Below are 14228 nucleotides of genomic sequence, written 5' to 3' on the forward strand. Positions count from 1 at the left end.
ACCTTCACCAATGGAGATCAAAAGTGCTTGGAAAACAGTAGGCAAACAAATCATAACTGAGATCCAAAGCTTCTTCTCGACGGGAGTGCTTCCTAGCAATATAAACATTACGCATGTTAGATTAATCCCCAAAATCACCAGTCCTAAATCAATGAAAGACTACAGACCCATTGCACTCTGTTCAGTATATTACAAGATCATTTCAAAGATACTGACAAGGAGAATGAAACCATTACTACAGAATATTATCTCTGAGAATCAATCGGCTTTTGTCCCCCAGCGAGTCATCGCAGACAATGTCCTAATCACTCACGAACCTTTACACTACCTGCACACATCAAAAGCAAGGAAAAAATGCTACATGGCGGTCAAAACTGATATGAGTAAGGCTTATGATAGAATAGAATGGAGTTTTATTAAACTGGTAATGGAAAAGATGGGCTTTCACAACGTCTGGATCAAATGGATCATGCAATGTATCACCACGGTGTCTTATTCTTACCTCTTAAATGGTGCGGCTCAGGGGAGAGTACATCCCCAAAGAGGAATCAAGCAAGGGGACCCTCTATCCCCGTTTGTCTTCATTCTCTGCAGTGAAGTGCTATCTGGTCTCTGCAAAAAAGCTCTGATCAGTGAGGAAGTTACGGGTATAAAATTGGGAAAAAAGAGTCCCAGAATAAATCACTTACTCTTTGCGGATGACAAAATGTTCTTTTGTAGAACTGATCAAAGAGAATGCACCAATCTTCTCAAAATCCTCCAGAAATATGAAGAAGCATCTGGTCAGATGATCAACACTCAAAAGTCAGCCATTACTTTCTCTGCTAAAACACCTACACAAATCTGAGATCGAACAAAGAGTCAACTGAGAATCACCAATGAAGGAGGACTTGGTAATTATTTAGGTCTACCGGAGATCTTTGGAAGAAAAAAGAAGGATCTTTTTATTAGTATTGTCGACAAAATCAGACAGAGAGCTAAGAGCTGGTCCTCCAGATTCCTTTCCACTGCAGGAAAAATGATTATGCTGAAATCTGTACTCTCAGCAATACTGACCTACTACAATGTCGTGCTTCAAACTACCAGGTTCCTTGTGCAAGTGAATACAATCAGTCCTCACAAGATTCTGGTGGGATTCTTCCCCTGGGAAAAACAGTATGTGTTGGATATCTTGGAAAGGCCTAACAAAAGCAAAAGGTGAAGGTGGATTAGGTTTCCGAGACATCCAGAGCTTTAATGATGCTCTACTAGCCAAAATCAGTTGGCGTATTCTAACCTCTCCAGATTGTCTGTTGGCCAAAATCTTACTTGGAAGGTACTGTCACTCCATATCCTTTCTCCAATGTGAACCACCTTCAAATACCTCCCATGGCTGGCGTGATATATGTATTGGAAAAGACCTACTGAAGCAGGAGATTGGTAAGGTATTTGGAAATGGGAAGACTACCTCAATGTGGAATGATCCGTGGCTATCTCAGGAGGAACCAGTGACCCCAATGGGCACACCAACAAAATAAACACAAAACCTCATGGTGGACTGGTTGATCTCACCTTCAACTGCAGACTGGGACAGAGAGAAGATTAAAGCCATCTTACCGGACCTAAAACAAGAAATCCTAGAAATCAAACTGAGTAAGAAAGGCGCAACTGATACCTTTGTATGGATCCCAACAAAGACTGGGAAATATTCAGCCAAGTCGGGCTACTATGAAAGCATAAAAACCAATAAATCCGACACCCCACCTCCACCACCTGCAGCAAGGAATTTCAATTGGTCAGGAAACATTTGGCACCTGAAAACATCACCCAAAAACAAGCTACTCCTCTGGAAAGCAGTAAGAGGTGCCCTACCTTCAGGCGAAAATCTGAGAGCACGATCAATCAACATCGAGGGAAAATGCCCCTTCTGTGGCGAGGAGGAAACCTCGCTTAACCTATTCTACACATGCCCTTTTGCTGTACAGGTCTGGACAGCAGCCCCCTTCAAAAATCCTTTACCTCAAGGCAGTATCCACTCAATCCGCGATCTCATTGAGAAGTCTAAGCCACTCATTTGTCTACCACCGAGTGGAGTAGGCTACGACCCCCTCTACCCATAGATCTTTTGGTCAATTTGGAACGCCCGCAACCACCAAATCTTCAATAACAAACCGACATCACCAAAATAAACCCTCACTCGAGCTATAGCACTGGGAAGAGAATGGTGTGAAGCCCAAGAGACTGAGACACCCCCACAACCGAGGTTAACTCACACTACCTCTACCTTTGATAGATCTGATGTGGTCATCTGTAACGTAGATGCAGCCTGGCAAAAAGATACAAAGACCGTAGGATGTGGATGGATCTTCCGCAACGAAGCAATCCGCCAACACTGTAAAGGATCATCCACCTCCCTCTGGATCAGATCACCGCTAATCGCTGAAGCAATAGCCATGCTCCACGCCGTGCAAGATGCCCACAATCTAGGTTTCCAAAATCTATCTGTTCCTTCAGATTGCAAACAATTAATTGAAGTCATACACTCGAAGAATCCGCCTAAGAAACTCCATGGGATAATCTTTGATATCCTCCATCTATTCTCATCGTTTATGCACATATTTTCTTTTGTTGCTAGATCTTGTAATCGAGAAGCCGATGCTCTCGCTAAACAATCCCTTCTTTCCCTTGTACCGGACTCGCTTTAGGCCCAATTCTAATTAAAGTATTTGGTTTGCACAAAAAAAAATAAAATAAAAAAGCTCTTGGACTTTCTTTATTTTCATTCTCAAAGATGTTTTGCGTTTTGTTTTTTTTATGGAGTTAGCTTAATATATTTTTTAAAAGTTGATGATAAGAATGTAAGAAGCATGGGTGAATGAAATGCCAATAATTTGTAACATCTGAAGCCTAGAACAACACTCTGTTACTTAATTAATTATCTTTGACAACATTATTTATTTACCATACTGCTGGCTATATAGATTTGACAGATGTGTAATGTATTTTCTACTTGATTAGATACCCAAATTGATTTAGTACTTACGCACTAAACTAAAGTTCTACACAATGATACCTACAAACACAAACGTTTCTTTTATAACCGTTAACTAAACATTTGATTAATTAAAAAAAATCCCAAAAATCATCAACGATCCAAAACAAATAACCAACAATCATCTTTGCTTAAAATGGTGAATCGATTATTTTTTCGTTTACATATATAATTGGTTATGATTTTTAAAGAACTTGGGTTGGGAAACTTGTAAGTTTTGTTCTTTATGTAATATTTTTGTTTTTTGTATACCCTTTAAAATCTCAAATGATGACGAAAAAGAACAAAACTGCAGCCGTAACTACCAATTCATGTAAAACCCCGTTAAAACTCATATTTTTCCTTTAAAAGGTGTAAAAAAACCTCCAAAGTTAAAGATGTATACTTGATCCTAGTCTTGATCACATAGTCAGCTATTGATAAATGGGTTTGTTGAAATAGGTAGAGTATATCTTTTGAGACTATGAAACCACTCGATCGTTAGAATTTTCTTATTTATCATATTGGTTTTAAACAGCGGGATTGGTAATTATGCTACATCCCTAGATGACTAGATCTTGACACACTGAGTCGAAGTCGGACCAAAACACCCCTAGATCTTGACCGAATGATCCAAAACTGAAACAAGTGTTTTAATAGTCCAAGGTTTTTGTTAACTTACTTTTAAGATTTTAAAAACAGACTTTTTTGACTTTTACTTTTTAAAAGTTTTGAAATTCACTTCTCTTTTTCTCTTCGTTGTTTTTTTTTTTAAAGCCTCAAAACTCATGCTTTAAAATTAATACAATTTTTAAATATTCTTTTTTTTTCTTCTTTTTATATTTAAAAACTCTCCAAAAATATATATAAATATTTTATTTTTATAAATTAATTATTATCATTTTTTCTCTTTTTTTTAAATCCATTTCAATAATAATTTTTATTTTTTCATCATTATCATTAATAATGGTGTAAAAGATTTATAAAATTCATCATTAGTAAAAAAGTATCATTCAAAACAATGCATTAATAAGTGTTTAATGGATTTTTGACTGCTAGTATAACTACTCAATTAAAAAAAATATTCAAACCAATTAAAAATCAATCAAAAACTAATTACCAAAAACAAAAGAAAAACAGAATTTTCAAACATAATCATATATTTGATCGACTTACATTTTAAAAATTATAATTTATCATTAATAAAATTTATTTTTGTTATTAAATTGATATATGTATTAAATTCTAAAATAATTTATATTTATTAAAATTATATTATTAATATTTAATGATAATAATAAAAATAGCTACAACTTTAAAAGTTGTTGGTAAACAATCAAATTTTAACAGTTAAAATTTTTAAAGTTTTTACAGTCAAAGCATCTACAGCCAAATTCTCTACAGCTAAAATTTTAAAATCAAAATCTCTACAGCCAAAAGTAACAGCCACTACCAATCAGAGCCTAAGTGTTGTCTAGACTAGATTAGTATATTACATAGGCCTTAAATAAATTGGTTAAAAATGAGTAAATAGCAATATATACTATTCTTTCGATTCATAAATTAAAACTTAATTGTCTTGAGATTTTACGGTGATTAAAAATCTTACTACATATCAATAGATTTCTTTTTACTCCATATCTATATATACATTTTTGAAGTACATTTTGGGTTATACCCTTTTATTTGTACTTATTTACAAAGTTAATCCCTAAAAAAATTCCAAAAGTAGCATTACTTCAGATTTTGTTTCCTAAATATATTATAAAGAATTCAAATTAAAAAAAAATACAGCATAATCAATATGGAAACATAAACTTTGAGATATTTAACCACACTTACTATTTTATTTCTGAATCCATTGCAAACAAATAAAACAACAATTTGATTCCTATTCTGTTTTTCAAAACCCGTGAGATTTGATTCTTAACGTAAGAATAATTTTGATTCACATTTATTTAAATATTATAATTAATATATATAAACTTAATAAAATTTTAAAATATTCTAAATATGTAAAATTAAAATATATATATATATATAATATGGTTATACAGTAGGTGGGTTATAAAGAGGACATGTTGGAATTAATAAAATATCATTAAATTTGTGCTAACACGGGTTAAATCATCATTTTATTATTTGTCAACACTAATAATATTAGAATATTTGACATATAAAAATTAAGTTGATTTAACTAAGATTGTGTAAAATAATTAAATCATTAGGAAAAATGTGACTTAATCAAAGCGTATAAATGACTTACTATGTATTTAGATCCCTTATTTTTTGTTATAATAATTAATAATAAAAATAGAATCTCAAACACTAAATAAAACAAACTAAATATAACAAACAAATATTGCGGGTTAAAAATTAATATAAACATTTAGCCGTACAAACGGCCGGAAAATTTAGTTATTTCTCTATTTGCAAAACATCCAATATTTAACAAACAAATACAATATAAAATATAAATAATAATAAAATTATATGAACGGTGTACCGCGGGTTAAAATATAGTACTACTCATTAATCAAGTATAGTATACTCCGTACACAATGACCTAAACTCAAAATATGTTTCCTAGTGTGAACCACTTTTCGAGATCTTCCCGTTTACTGTCTGATTATTTCATTCACTAGAATTAGGTACAAACCACAGATGAGGTGGCTCAGCTGCTGAATCCACATATATTTTAGCTTAATTATTGGGAAAAATTTTCCTCTTAAAAGATTCATTAATTTTGATTCTTGTCTGTGGTAGATGGATCAAAAATGAGTGAAGGGTAGGTGCAATATCGATTTTGGAAACTTCGGACCCCTCAGCCGAAGTCAAATGATTCTGCTAAGCCATTGCTTTTTTTGCTCATCATTATAGACCAACCACTTCGAGAAACCATTTGATAACAGATATAATATCCACTAATATCCAAATACCACCTCAACAAACTTAAATCGAAATAATATTTCTTATGAAAAAGCCAAAAATATTTGCTATACAGTTTTAATAAAATCTTAATTATTTCGTTTGGATTTGTGTATATGGTGTTTTTTTTTTCAAATGTTTATTTAAAGCTAGTTATATAGCCACCACATAAACAACCATACACAATGTACATTGTTATTCTGTCGCTATGTTCGAATATACATCTCATTGACACACAAAAGATAAAGAGTAGAAGAAACATTTGAAATTTGGTTTGATGTTCTCGACCGCTTAATTCAAAACATTATCAGTTGAACGGTAAGAGATAAAAATAAATTAATTGGTAATATTTTTTAACAAGGTTGGTTAAAATATCCAATCGCAAGTAGTAATCCATGCATAGATATAGTCATCAAAACAATTATAATTCTTAAACACATTAGCCATCGGTCGTTTGGCCTCAAACCTCAAATCAAAGTAATCAGATGGTTAAACTGTCATAGTTGATATTTAATTATACATTATGCAGATCATTTAAAGGAAAATAAAAATAAACGAAAGTGGTTTAAATTTTCCAATCTCGTAATTAATAATTCACTATTTTCCAACTTTTTTTTGTTGTTGTTGCTCAAAGCCTCAAACTACTTTTCAACTTCTAAATTTAGACGAGTATAAATGAGTCACGAAAAATTCTGATGGGTGTTATATAATTATGACATTCATCTTTCTTATAAGAAAAGTTAATACTAGTTCGTGATAATTACTAACTCTTCGTATCTTTAAACAGACGGTAGACCAACGTGATATATAAAAAGAAAAAAGGAGTCGAATCTGACAAATCTTAGATATGTTTAGAAAAAAAAAATTATTTTACATTAAACTGTTTGGTGTGTAACACTGTGACAATTTGATTAAACAATGACTGATTATGAATTATTATTTACAAAAATTTTTTAAAAAATGTGATTACAGCCTCATAATATTTATTTTCCAGTCTCCTCCACGAGTCACGACGCTGTAATGATGTCTCTTTTATAGTCTTTACTTCTTCCTCACTACAGGCACACACACACACACAGAGAACAAATCTCCGTTCTGTTTTCCTGTCTCTCTGCTTTTTAGTCTTCTGCGTTTGTTCTTTGTGTCGTCGCCAAAGCCAGTTTCCTTCACAGAGCTTTTCTTTCAAGAACCTGTGGTCCCGAACTCAGGTTTTTGTCTCTCTCTTTAGTTCCTTACTTAGTTGAAAAAATGGAACTCTTTTGTTTTGTTTTGTTGATTTCAATGGTTGTAGATTGGATCTGTACAATAGAACAAGTTTGTGGTTTGAATTTGCCGATTAATTCGTGGGAGTTACTACCTTGGTATGTTTCTAGTGTTGGGTTTAGTAAAGTTTGAACCTTTTTATTTTTATTTTTTTATAGCATTGGTTTTTTCACCTAAAGATTTAAGGTTTGCTATCAACCAGTTGCTTCATTTAATCCTCCCTCCTCTGTAATTGAATATACTTTTCTATTGGGTACTTGATTAGTTGATTTTGGTTGGGTATGAGTAGTTAAGTACAAGAACCCAATCAAGTAGTTTGTAGTCAAGTGTTTAGCTGAAGTAGTTGATCCTTAACTATTAGCTGTTTTGTTAACCAGAATATTTTCTCATCCATCTCAGGTTTAGAGCAGCATTTGCTTTATACATACAAGCTGTATTGGTGATAAACGAAACAGACTCTGAGATGGCTTCTGGGAATTTGATTAAGGCTATAATTAGATTGAAGAGGGGTAAACAAAGGAGCATCAAGAACGAAAAGGTATATGTTTATTTCTTCTTCATATTGGCATGAAACAAATACTGAGTTGTGTTTTTATTAAAGGTGTTCTCTGTGACACAGGGATTTGTTAAACCTAAAGCTTCCAAGAAGAAGGGTACTCTTTCTTCATCACTAGTTACTCGTACTGAGGATTGGGCTGCAACTCGGATTCAGACTGCTTTTAAAGCCTATAAGGTTCATTGAGTTGTTTGGTTTCCAAATTTATTAGCATGATTTTTACATTTTACATTGGAAATTTTAAGGGATCTTGTGTTGTGGTCTTTTGCTTTGCACAGGCTAGAAAAAGCTTACGGCGTCTAAAGGGAATTGCAAGAGCAAAGTTATCTACTGAGAAGCACTCTGTGAAGAACCAAGCAGTGGTCACATTGAGGTATCTTCACTCATGGAGTAAAATACAGTCAGAGATAAAGGCTCGCCGAGTTTGCATGGTTACCGAATGGCGACTCAAGAATAAGAGATTAGAGCATCAGCAAAAGCTTGAGGCAAAGCTTCATGATGTTGAAGTAAGCTTTTATATCTTAGTTCCAGAGACACATCTTGTTTCCCCTCAAATTCTTCTTGAGCTGTTTAAAGCTCAGGCTGAGTTTTTATCATCTGTAAACAAATGAACTTACAAGTGATACAAATGATGCAGGTTGAGTGGAATGGTGGGTCAGAGACAAAAGATGAAATCTTGGAGAGGATACTTCAAAGGGAAGAAGCAACGATCAAGCGGGAAAGGGCTTTAGCATATGCCTTCTCTCATCAGGTATATTTTAAAAACAGGTTCTTTCTTGTTTGCTGCTTTGGATGTGAGAAGAAAAGTTTTTAATCTATGGCCTTCATAACAGTGGAAAGCCGATGGTAAGACTCAGTGGCTGGGGAGTTATGAACTGGGCAACACTAATTGGGGTTGGAGCTGGAAAGAGCGTTGGATTTCAGCTCGGCCTTGGGAAGTAAGATATACAGCGACTCCTAAGAAACCGAAGAGCTCAAAGACATTTTGCAAAAGTGAGACTAACTCAAATTCACCAGCAAAGAGAGTAATGTCATTATCATCAGTTCCAGCCAAAGCTTCATCCTTGGGAACTAGAAACACAGTGAAACCACGGAGATTGTCATTTCCCGGTGCGTGAAGCGAAGTTAACTTTGTCTGCGTCTAAAGAGTATACACGTACACTTGAAGATTGAGGGTATAATTTATTTGGTCTTATGTGTTTCTCTGGTGTGATGTAAATATATGTATTTGTTATGTAGACTACGATGGTGGTTCTTGTTTGCTTAATACATGCATCTGTTTGTCTCTCATAGTCATCCCAAACCAAATTTAGATTGTTCTATAAAAAGTCCCAAAACAATTTATACTATGCCATAAGAAAAGCCGATCAGCCAGACTGGACTAACAAAATATGCGCGTTCCAACCATGATCGGATTGACATGCCTAGGCTAAGTCTTGAATTTGTTTCCTTTTCAATTTTCAATCAATCTTAAATTTTAGTGTACACTAGTTTCATTCTAAGTTTGTAACTTTTTCTAGGTTATGCAACTCAAGTTGAACCACTTTGAATCCGGTTGGTGTCACAACTCGAAACATATTTCTTGGTACTACCATTTTGTTACCGTCTAACCGAATAAATACATAAAACCAGTAATCTAAACCAACCTTAAATCTAATTTTAGGGTTAAAAGGTTTAATTTTGAAGTCATTAGGGAAACAAAGGTTCAATTTTTGAAGTCATTTGGGTAAAAACTAAAAAGGTTCAATTTTGAAGTTCCATTGGTGGTGGTGTGCCTTTGGCTTCTGCGACAGCTGGAATTCTCTGCAATATCTATGAAGTCGGCAACATCGGCCACGTCGCCAACGGCGACAAGCTTTAAACTAGGATCTCTCAGACTCTTAGCCTTGGCGCAGCAGCTGCGGCTATACAAACCGCCGCTTTCTTCACCGTTCGACGAGGAGAGCACCAGGAAATTGGTATCCCACGTTGGGTTTCAGGAACTTATGGCTCCGGTGAGGCTCACACCGAAGAAAGCGGCTGTCTTGATTTGTCTCTTTGAAGGAGACGACGGTGATTTGCGTGTGATCCTCACTAAGAGGTCTTCCACAATGTCTACTCACTCGGGTTTGTACTTTGCTTTTCGAATTTGGTTTGCTGAGTCTCAAAATCAATTTGATTGGGATCTTCTTTTATTGTGAGGGGAACATTTAAAGTTATCGTCTTTGAAGCCATTTATCTAATTGTTCAAACCTACAGGGTTAAAAGCCAGAAGTGCTTAATGGTCACTTGAGTATAGGAACAGAATAAATATGGGATAATGATAATGATACTATGGATGATTAATGGTGTTTATTTTTATTTGTTGCAGGAGAAGTTTCTTTACCAGGTGGTAAAGCAGAAGAGCATGATAAGGATGATGGGGTCACTGCAACCAGAGAAGCAGAGGAAGAGATTGGATTAGACCCTTCTCTTGTTGATGTTGTTGCTTTCCTCGAACCATTTCTGTCTCAGGTATAAAGAAGTGCTCACTATCCTCCTTTGTCTCATTTTAAGATCTGGGAGCTGTGTTTTCTGCGGACACAGAGTTATGTTTGATTGTTGGTTTAGGCTCTATTCCAAATTGTTTCTGCCATATACCAAGCATAATTTAAGCTTTTACGAAGTGTTTTGCTTATCTGTACTTCATTTTCCTATGCAGCATCTGCTTAGAGTAACTCCTGTGGTAGGAATATTATGGGACAAAAAAGCGTTCAATCCAAGGCCAAGTCCTACAGAAGTGGAAGCCGTGTTTGATGCACCCTTTGAAATGTTTCTGAAGGTTCTTCTTGTTTCTTTTTATCAAGGAGGCTTTATAGTTGCAGTTTTTATTTTACTCTGAAGCATTGTTGGTTGAAATATATCTTACACAGGATGAGAACCGGAGATCCGAGGAGATTGAGTGGATGGGGGAAAAGCTTTTGTTCCACTTCTTTGATTACAAAACAGGAGATGACGATTATGTTATATGGGGTTTAACTTCCAGAATCTTGATAAGAGCTGCAACAGTGGTTTATCAACGACCACCGGCTTTCATTGAACAGAAACCTAACTTGAAGTACTCCAAAATGGTAGGCAGACATATTTTGCTCAATAGTGTTATCCTAGACGTCCACATCTACTATAAGTCCAACAAAAAGACAATAAGGGAATGATACCCATATAACTGATTCCCTGTACCAGTGAATGCAGAACCAGGCTACTAGTTTATATGGATAGTTGAAGGCGCCGAGTTCTAGCATCCGCCTTCCTTGGAGATCTTGTGGCAAATTTACATGAATCTTGTGAAAAAGGACGATTGCTAGAGGTGTCTCTATTTGGTCATGTCCAGGTCAGTCTGTATTACTGATATTTGTAAAGTTGCCTTTTGTCTGCTCTTTGTTTCCAAAGTTATTTCTGCGGTATGTTCAATTGTGAGAAGTGAGCTATTTCCATGTTATCAATATATCCTACAACAAATATCAGGTTCATTTGTGGAAATGGTGGATTGTTCATTTCTAATTTAGGAACTTGTGCTACGTTTTGTTTCCCTTTGGACCTGGGACTTCTCGGTTGACTATATACTCGGTTGTTGAGAAATTAGATTCAAATGTTGAAGAACACTTCTCTGGTTTATTATTCTTAGATAGGAGCTTAATGAAGCTCATATGTAAAAACAAGCATAAATTGATAGATCTAGAATCCAATCACTCTTAGAGCACAGACTTTTGGAAGCTGTCACTTGGGGCGTAGTTGGAATCGATCCTGGAGGCATTCTGAAGCTATAATCATACTACTAGATCAAATGCCTGTTGTTGAGCAATTTAGCTAAAAATGCTTGAGAAATACCAATTAAGTCAATGTAGGGTCTAGTTCCCTTAGTTGACTTTCAGTGATGTAATATTTTAGTCTTAACAAATCTGATCTGCAGGATCTGTTTCACAACTTAGAGTGAGTCTAAGGAAATGACTGTTTCCATTTTCATTGGAAAGTGAATAACTTGTTCGCAATTTTGTGGCCAGAAATAGTCCGGAAATATTTTGGTCCACTTGTGGAAGCTCTTGTGTCTTTTTTTTTAGTTGGCCGTTTCCACTGATCATGTGAAACATTCCATTCGTTTAATTCATTTTTGATCTGGTTTCTATGAAGATTTGCACATGATATGCGTACCATACAGTTTACTAGACTTTCTTGATAAAACAAACTACCCGCGGAGCATAGGAAACAAAAACATTAAAGGATATACTATTTCGATGACTTTCTAAGAATTAAGCTCTGGACCTCTCTCTTCCCATAGGTGAATAGTCATAGACCAGACCAGATGTCCATATGTTATTATTCGTTTTAAGCATTTAAGAGAATGTTTTTGTGCATTCATCCTGTCTCTAATGCCTAGTCTGAAGCCTCTGGTATAGGTGATGACACCTACAACAATTTCTGGTTGATTTCCTTATGGAAGATCAATGTATCTATCTAAAGACAAGGATACCTTTTGGATCTTGTTGACTTTGATTACATAATTATCATCTAATTTCTGAAAGTTGGTGTAAATGAATAAATTATGGCCTTTTGATGTGTGGAATAATAATCATATTCTGGTCATGATTTTGCTTTTTTTAATAAAGAATTCAAGCCAATTGTATGTTTGTTGAGTTTCATGGCTTGTATTCATAGGATCTCACAAGAGCACAAGATTGTACGTTTTGTTTCCTAGTTGTAATCGTTGCTGGGTTGTAAAACATAATTAAAGGGAATCTCTTGCAAGAACTGAACCTAAAATCTCGTGTTCACTACCACTGAACTTTTGGTTCGAAACATCTGTTCTGGAAATTCAGTTACCTTTGTGTGTGTGTGTGTGTGTGTATTCTTCCGTCGCTTACTTGTTTTCCTTTCCTGCAGCATACTGCCTGCGTTATCAGGACGATCGTTTTTGTGCATATCACAATCATTTGACCTGAAAGCCAAGGTATGTTGCGGTTATGCTTGTAATTTACAGCTTGAGAAAAATCAGGAAAATATTGTCTAAAACGTGATGTTTGAAACTCTGGCACCAAAACACAGCAAAGTCTCTAACATTAATCAATTGGCACTAAGTACATACACTGTCAAAAAGCCAGCGGGGCATTCCGATCCACAATACTGTTGCATGTTGGTGAAATTCTAGGAAGTAGGAACTGGTCAACTGTTGAGTAGCATGATCTTTGAAAAGCTGTCACACTATTGTAAATTAGCAAAATTTAGTTGGCATACCAAATCAAACACACACTGTTTAAAAAGTCAATGGGGGCATTCCGAGAATCGAACTCGGGACCTCTCGCACCCAAAGCGAGAATCATACCACTAGACCAAATGCCCAATTGTTGATGTAATCCATTTGTAGCAACTGATCTTGAAACCCTTATCTTTTGCGTGTTTGCTGAACTTTATTAACTTGGAAAGTATATATTTTCCTGTTTCCTGCAGCTCATCCTTGGAGAAAGCATTTGCGTTGTAGTTGTGAGGGACATCTGGATGTTCTCTAATTGGAATGGTTCAAGAAGGGTTTACCTTTGTCCAAATCTGGATCAGCTGACATGAAAGTAAAGGTATGTAATATATAAAAACCAATATCTTTAGCTTGACAACTTTTAATACATACTAGAAAGACAAAAAGCCTAACCTACAAAAGTAGAGGTGAAGTCTTTGAGCCCCCAAACGCTTGTATCAGTATTTTGCAATGATGCTTGTAGTTTACTGATGGTGAAATTCTAGAGACTAGTCAATCGTTTAGTTGAACATGTCCTTTGAAAATATGGCACCTTAGGAAATAATTGTCAACGTTAGTAACAACGGTTTAGCTGGCATTCAGCACATACATTGTTGAAAAAAAGTAAAGGGGCATTCCGAGAATCGAACTCGGGACCTCTCGCACCCAAAGCGAGAATCATACCACTAGACCAAATGCCCAACTGTTGATATAGTTCAGATAAACACTAAATGGCCGTTTGCAATAGGTGGAACTAGAACAATTGAAGGATTGATTTGCTTGTAGAGATTGGGCTGTTGTTCTAGAGGCTGAAGTGTGCGGATCTGAAGACAATATAGGTGATCTGTAAGATATCGTACCACAGGAACAATTTTTGGTCGAAAGACGTATGAGTATTACTTAAATCCTTAATTATTAGCTCACATACAGAACACATTCTCTCGAAAAAGGAAAGGGAGCATATGCATGTTGCTGTTTTATTTCAGTTTAAACACCCAAAGGCATGCATGCTGTTAAGATTTCATCATTTCTTAGAAAATCTATATTGAACCCTCAATTTGTTATGTCTAAAACTTTGCTATTATAGGTGAAGACTAGAATCCGTTTTGTTTGGTTATGAGAATCTAAGCCAACGCATCTGAAACTGAGATACAGTTTGGATCTTGATTTCTTAGTCCATTTCATTAAAAAATCAATCATAAGAATCTCTTATATGCATAGATGTGGTA

The 14228-nt window shown here is 35.3% G+C and overlaps 2 protein-coding genes and 1 pseudogene across 18 annotated transcripts in view; all 3 read left to right on the forward strand.

Annotated features, from left to right (window-relative positions):
* The first annotated feature begins 1529 nt into the window (after positions 1-1529).
* On the forward strand, positions 1530-2761 carry LOC147940767 (uncharacterized; annotated as a pseudogene). Its single transcript, XR_015560997.1, has one exon. The product of XR_015560997.1 is annotated as an uncharacterized LOC147940767 (transcript).
* Positions 2762-6635: 3874 nt separating this feature from the next.
* LOC104700041 (protein IQ-DOMAIN 9) lies at positions 6636-9045 on the forward strand. 2 transcript variants are annotated; one of them, XM_010415486.3, is made up of 7 exons: positions 6681-7146; positions 7230-7299; positions 7601-7739; positions 7821-7934; positions 8036-8263; positions 8395-8508; positions 8591-9045. In XM_010415486.3, exons 3-7 carry the CDS (start codon positions 7665-7667, stop codon positions 8873-8875), a joined length of 816 nt encoding a protein of 271 aa, XP_010413788.1. In that variant the 5' UTR covers positions 6681-7146; positions 7230-7299; positions 7601-7664; the 3' UTR covers positions 8876-9045. The 2 variants fall into 2 exon arrangements, with proteins under 2 accessions (XP_010413787.1, XP_010413788.1); XM_010415485.3 differs by lacking the exon at positions 7230-7299 and having other exon boundaries at positions 6636-7146.
* Positions 9046-9052: 7 nt separating this feature from the next.
* The window catches only part of LOC109124902 (nudix hydrolase 22, chloroplastic), an 11324-nt gene continuing 6148 nt past the window's right edge, over positions 9053-14228 (forward strand). For 4 of the 15 annotated variants that reach the window (XR_015561842.1, XR_015561840.1, XR_002032636.2 and 1 more), the window contains exons 1-7: positions 9108-9863; positions 10108-10250; positions 10438-10557; positions 10649-10846; positions 10959-11106; positions 12654-12720; positions 13218-13339. Coding sequence is in view for 1 of the 15 variants with exons in the window: in XM_010415489.3 (XP_010413791.1) it covers positions 9572-9863; positions 10108-10250; positions 10438-10557; positions 10649-10846; positions 10968-10994 (780 nt within the window). In the remaining 14 variants the exon portion in view is untranslated. Of the gene's footprint in view, positions 9864-10107; positions 10251-10437; positions 10558-10648; positions 10847-10958; positions 11180-12653; positions 12721-13217; positions 13340-13747 lie in introns of those variants that run through there. The other 11 variants (XR_015561833.1, XR_015561834.1, XR_002032635.2 and 8 more) reach the window with 8 other exon arrangements.

This window comes from Camelina sativa, chromosome 7, assembly GCF_030686135.1.
Source record: "Camelina sativa cultivar CO46 ecotype springtype chromosome 7, ASM3068613v1".
NCBI classification, from domain to species: domain Eukaryota; kingdom Viridiplantae; phylum Streptophyta; class Magnoliopsida; order Brassicales; family Brassicaceae; genus Camelina; species Camelina sativa.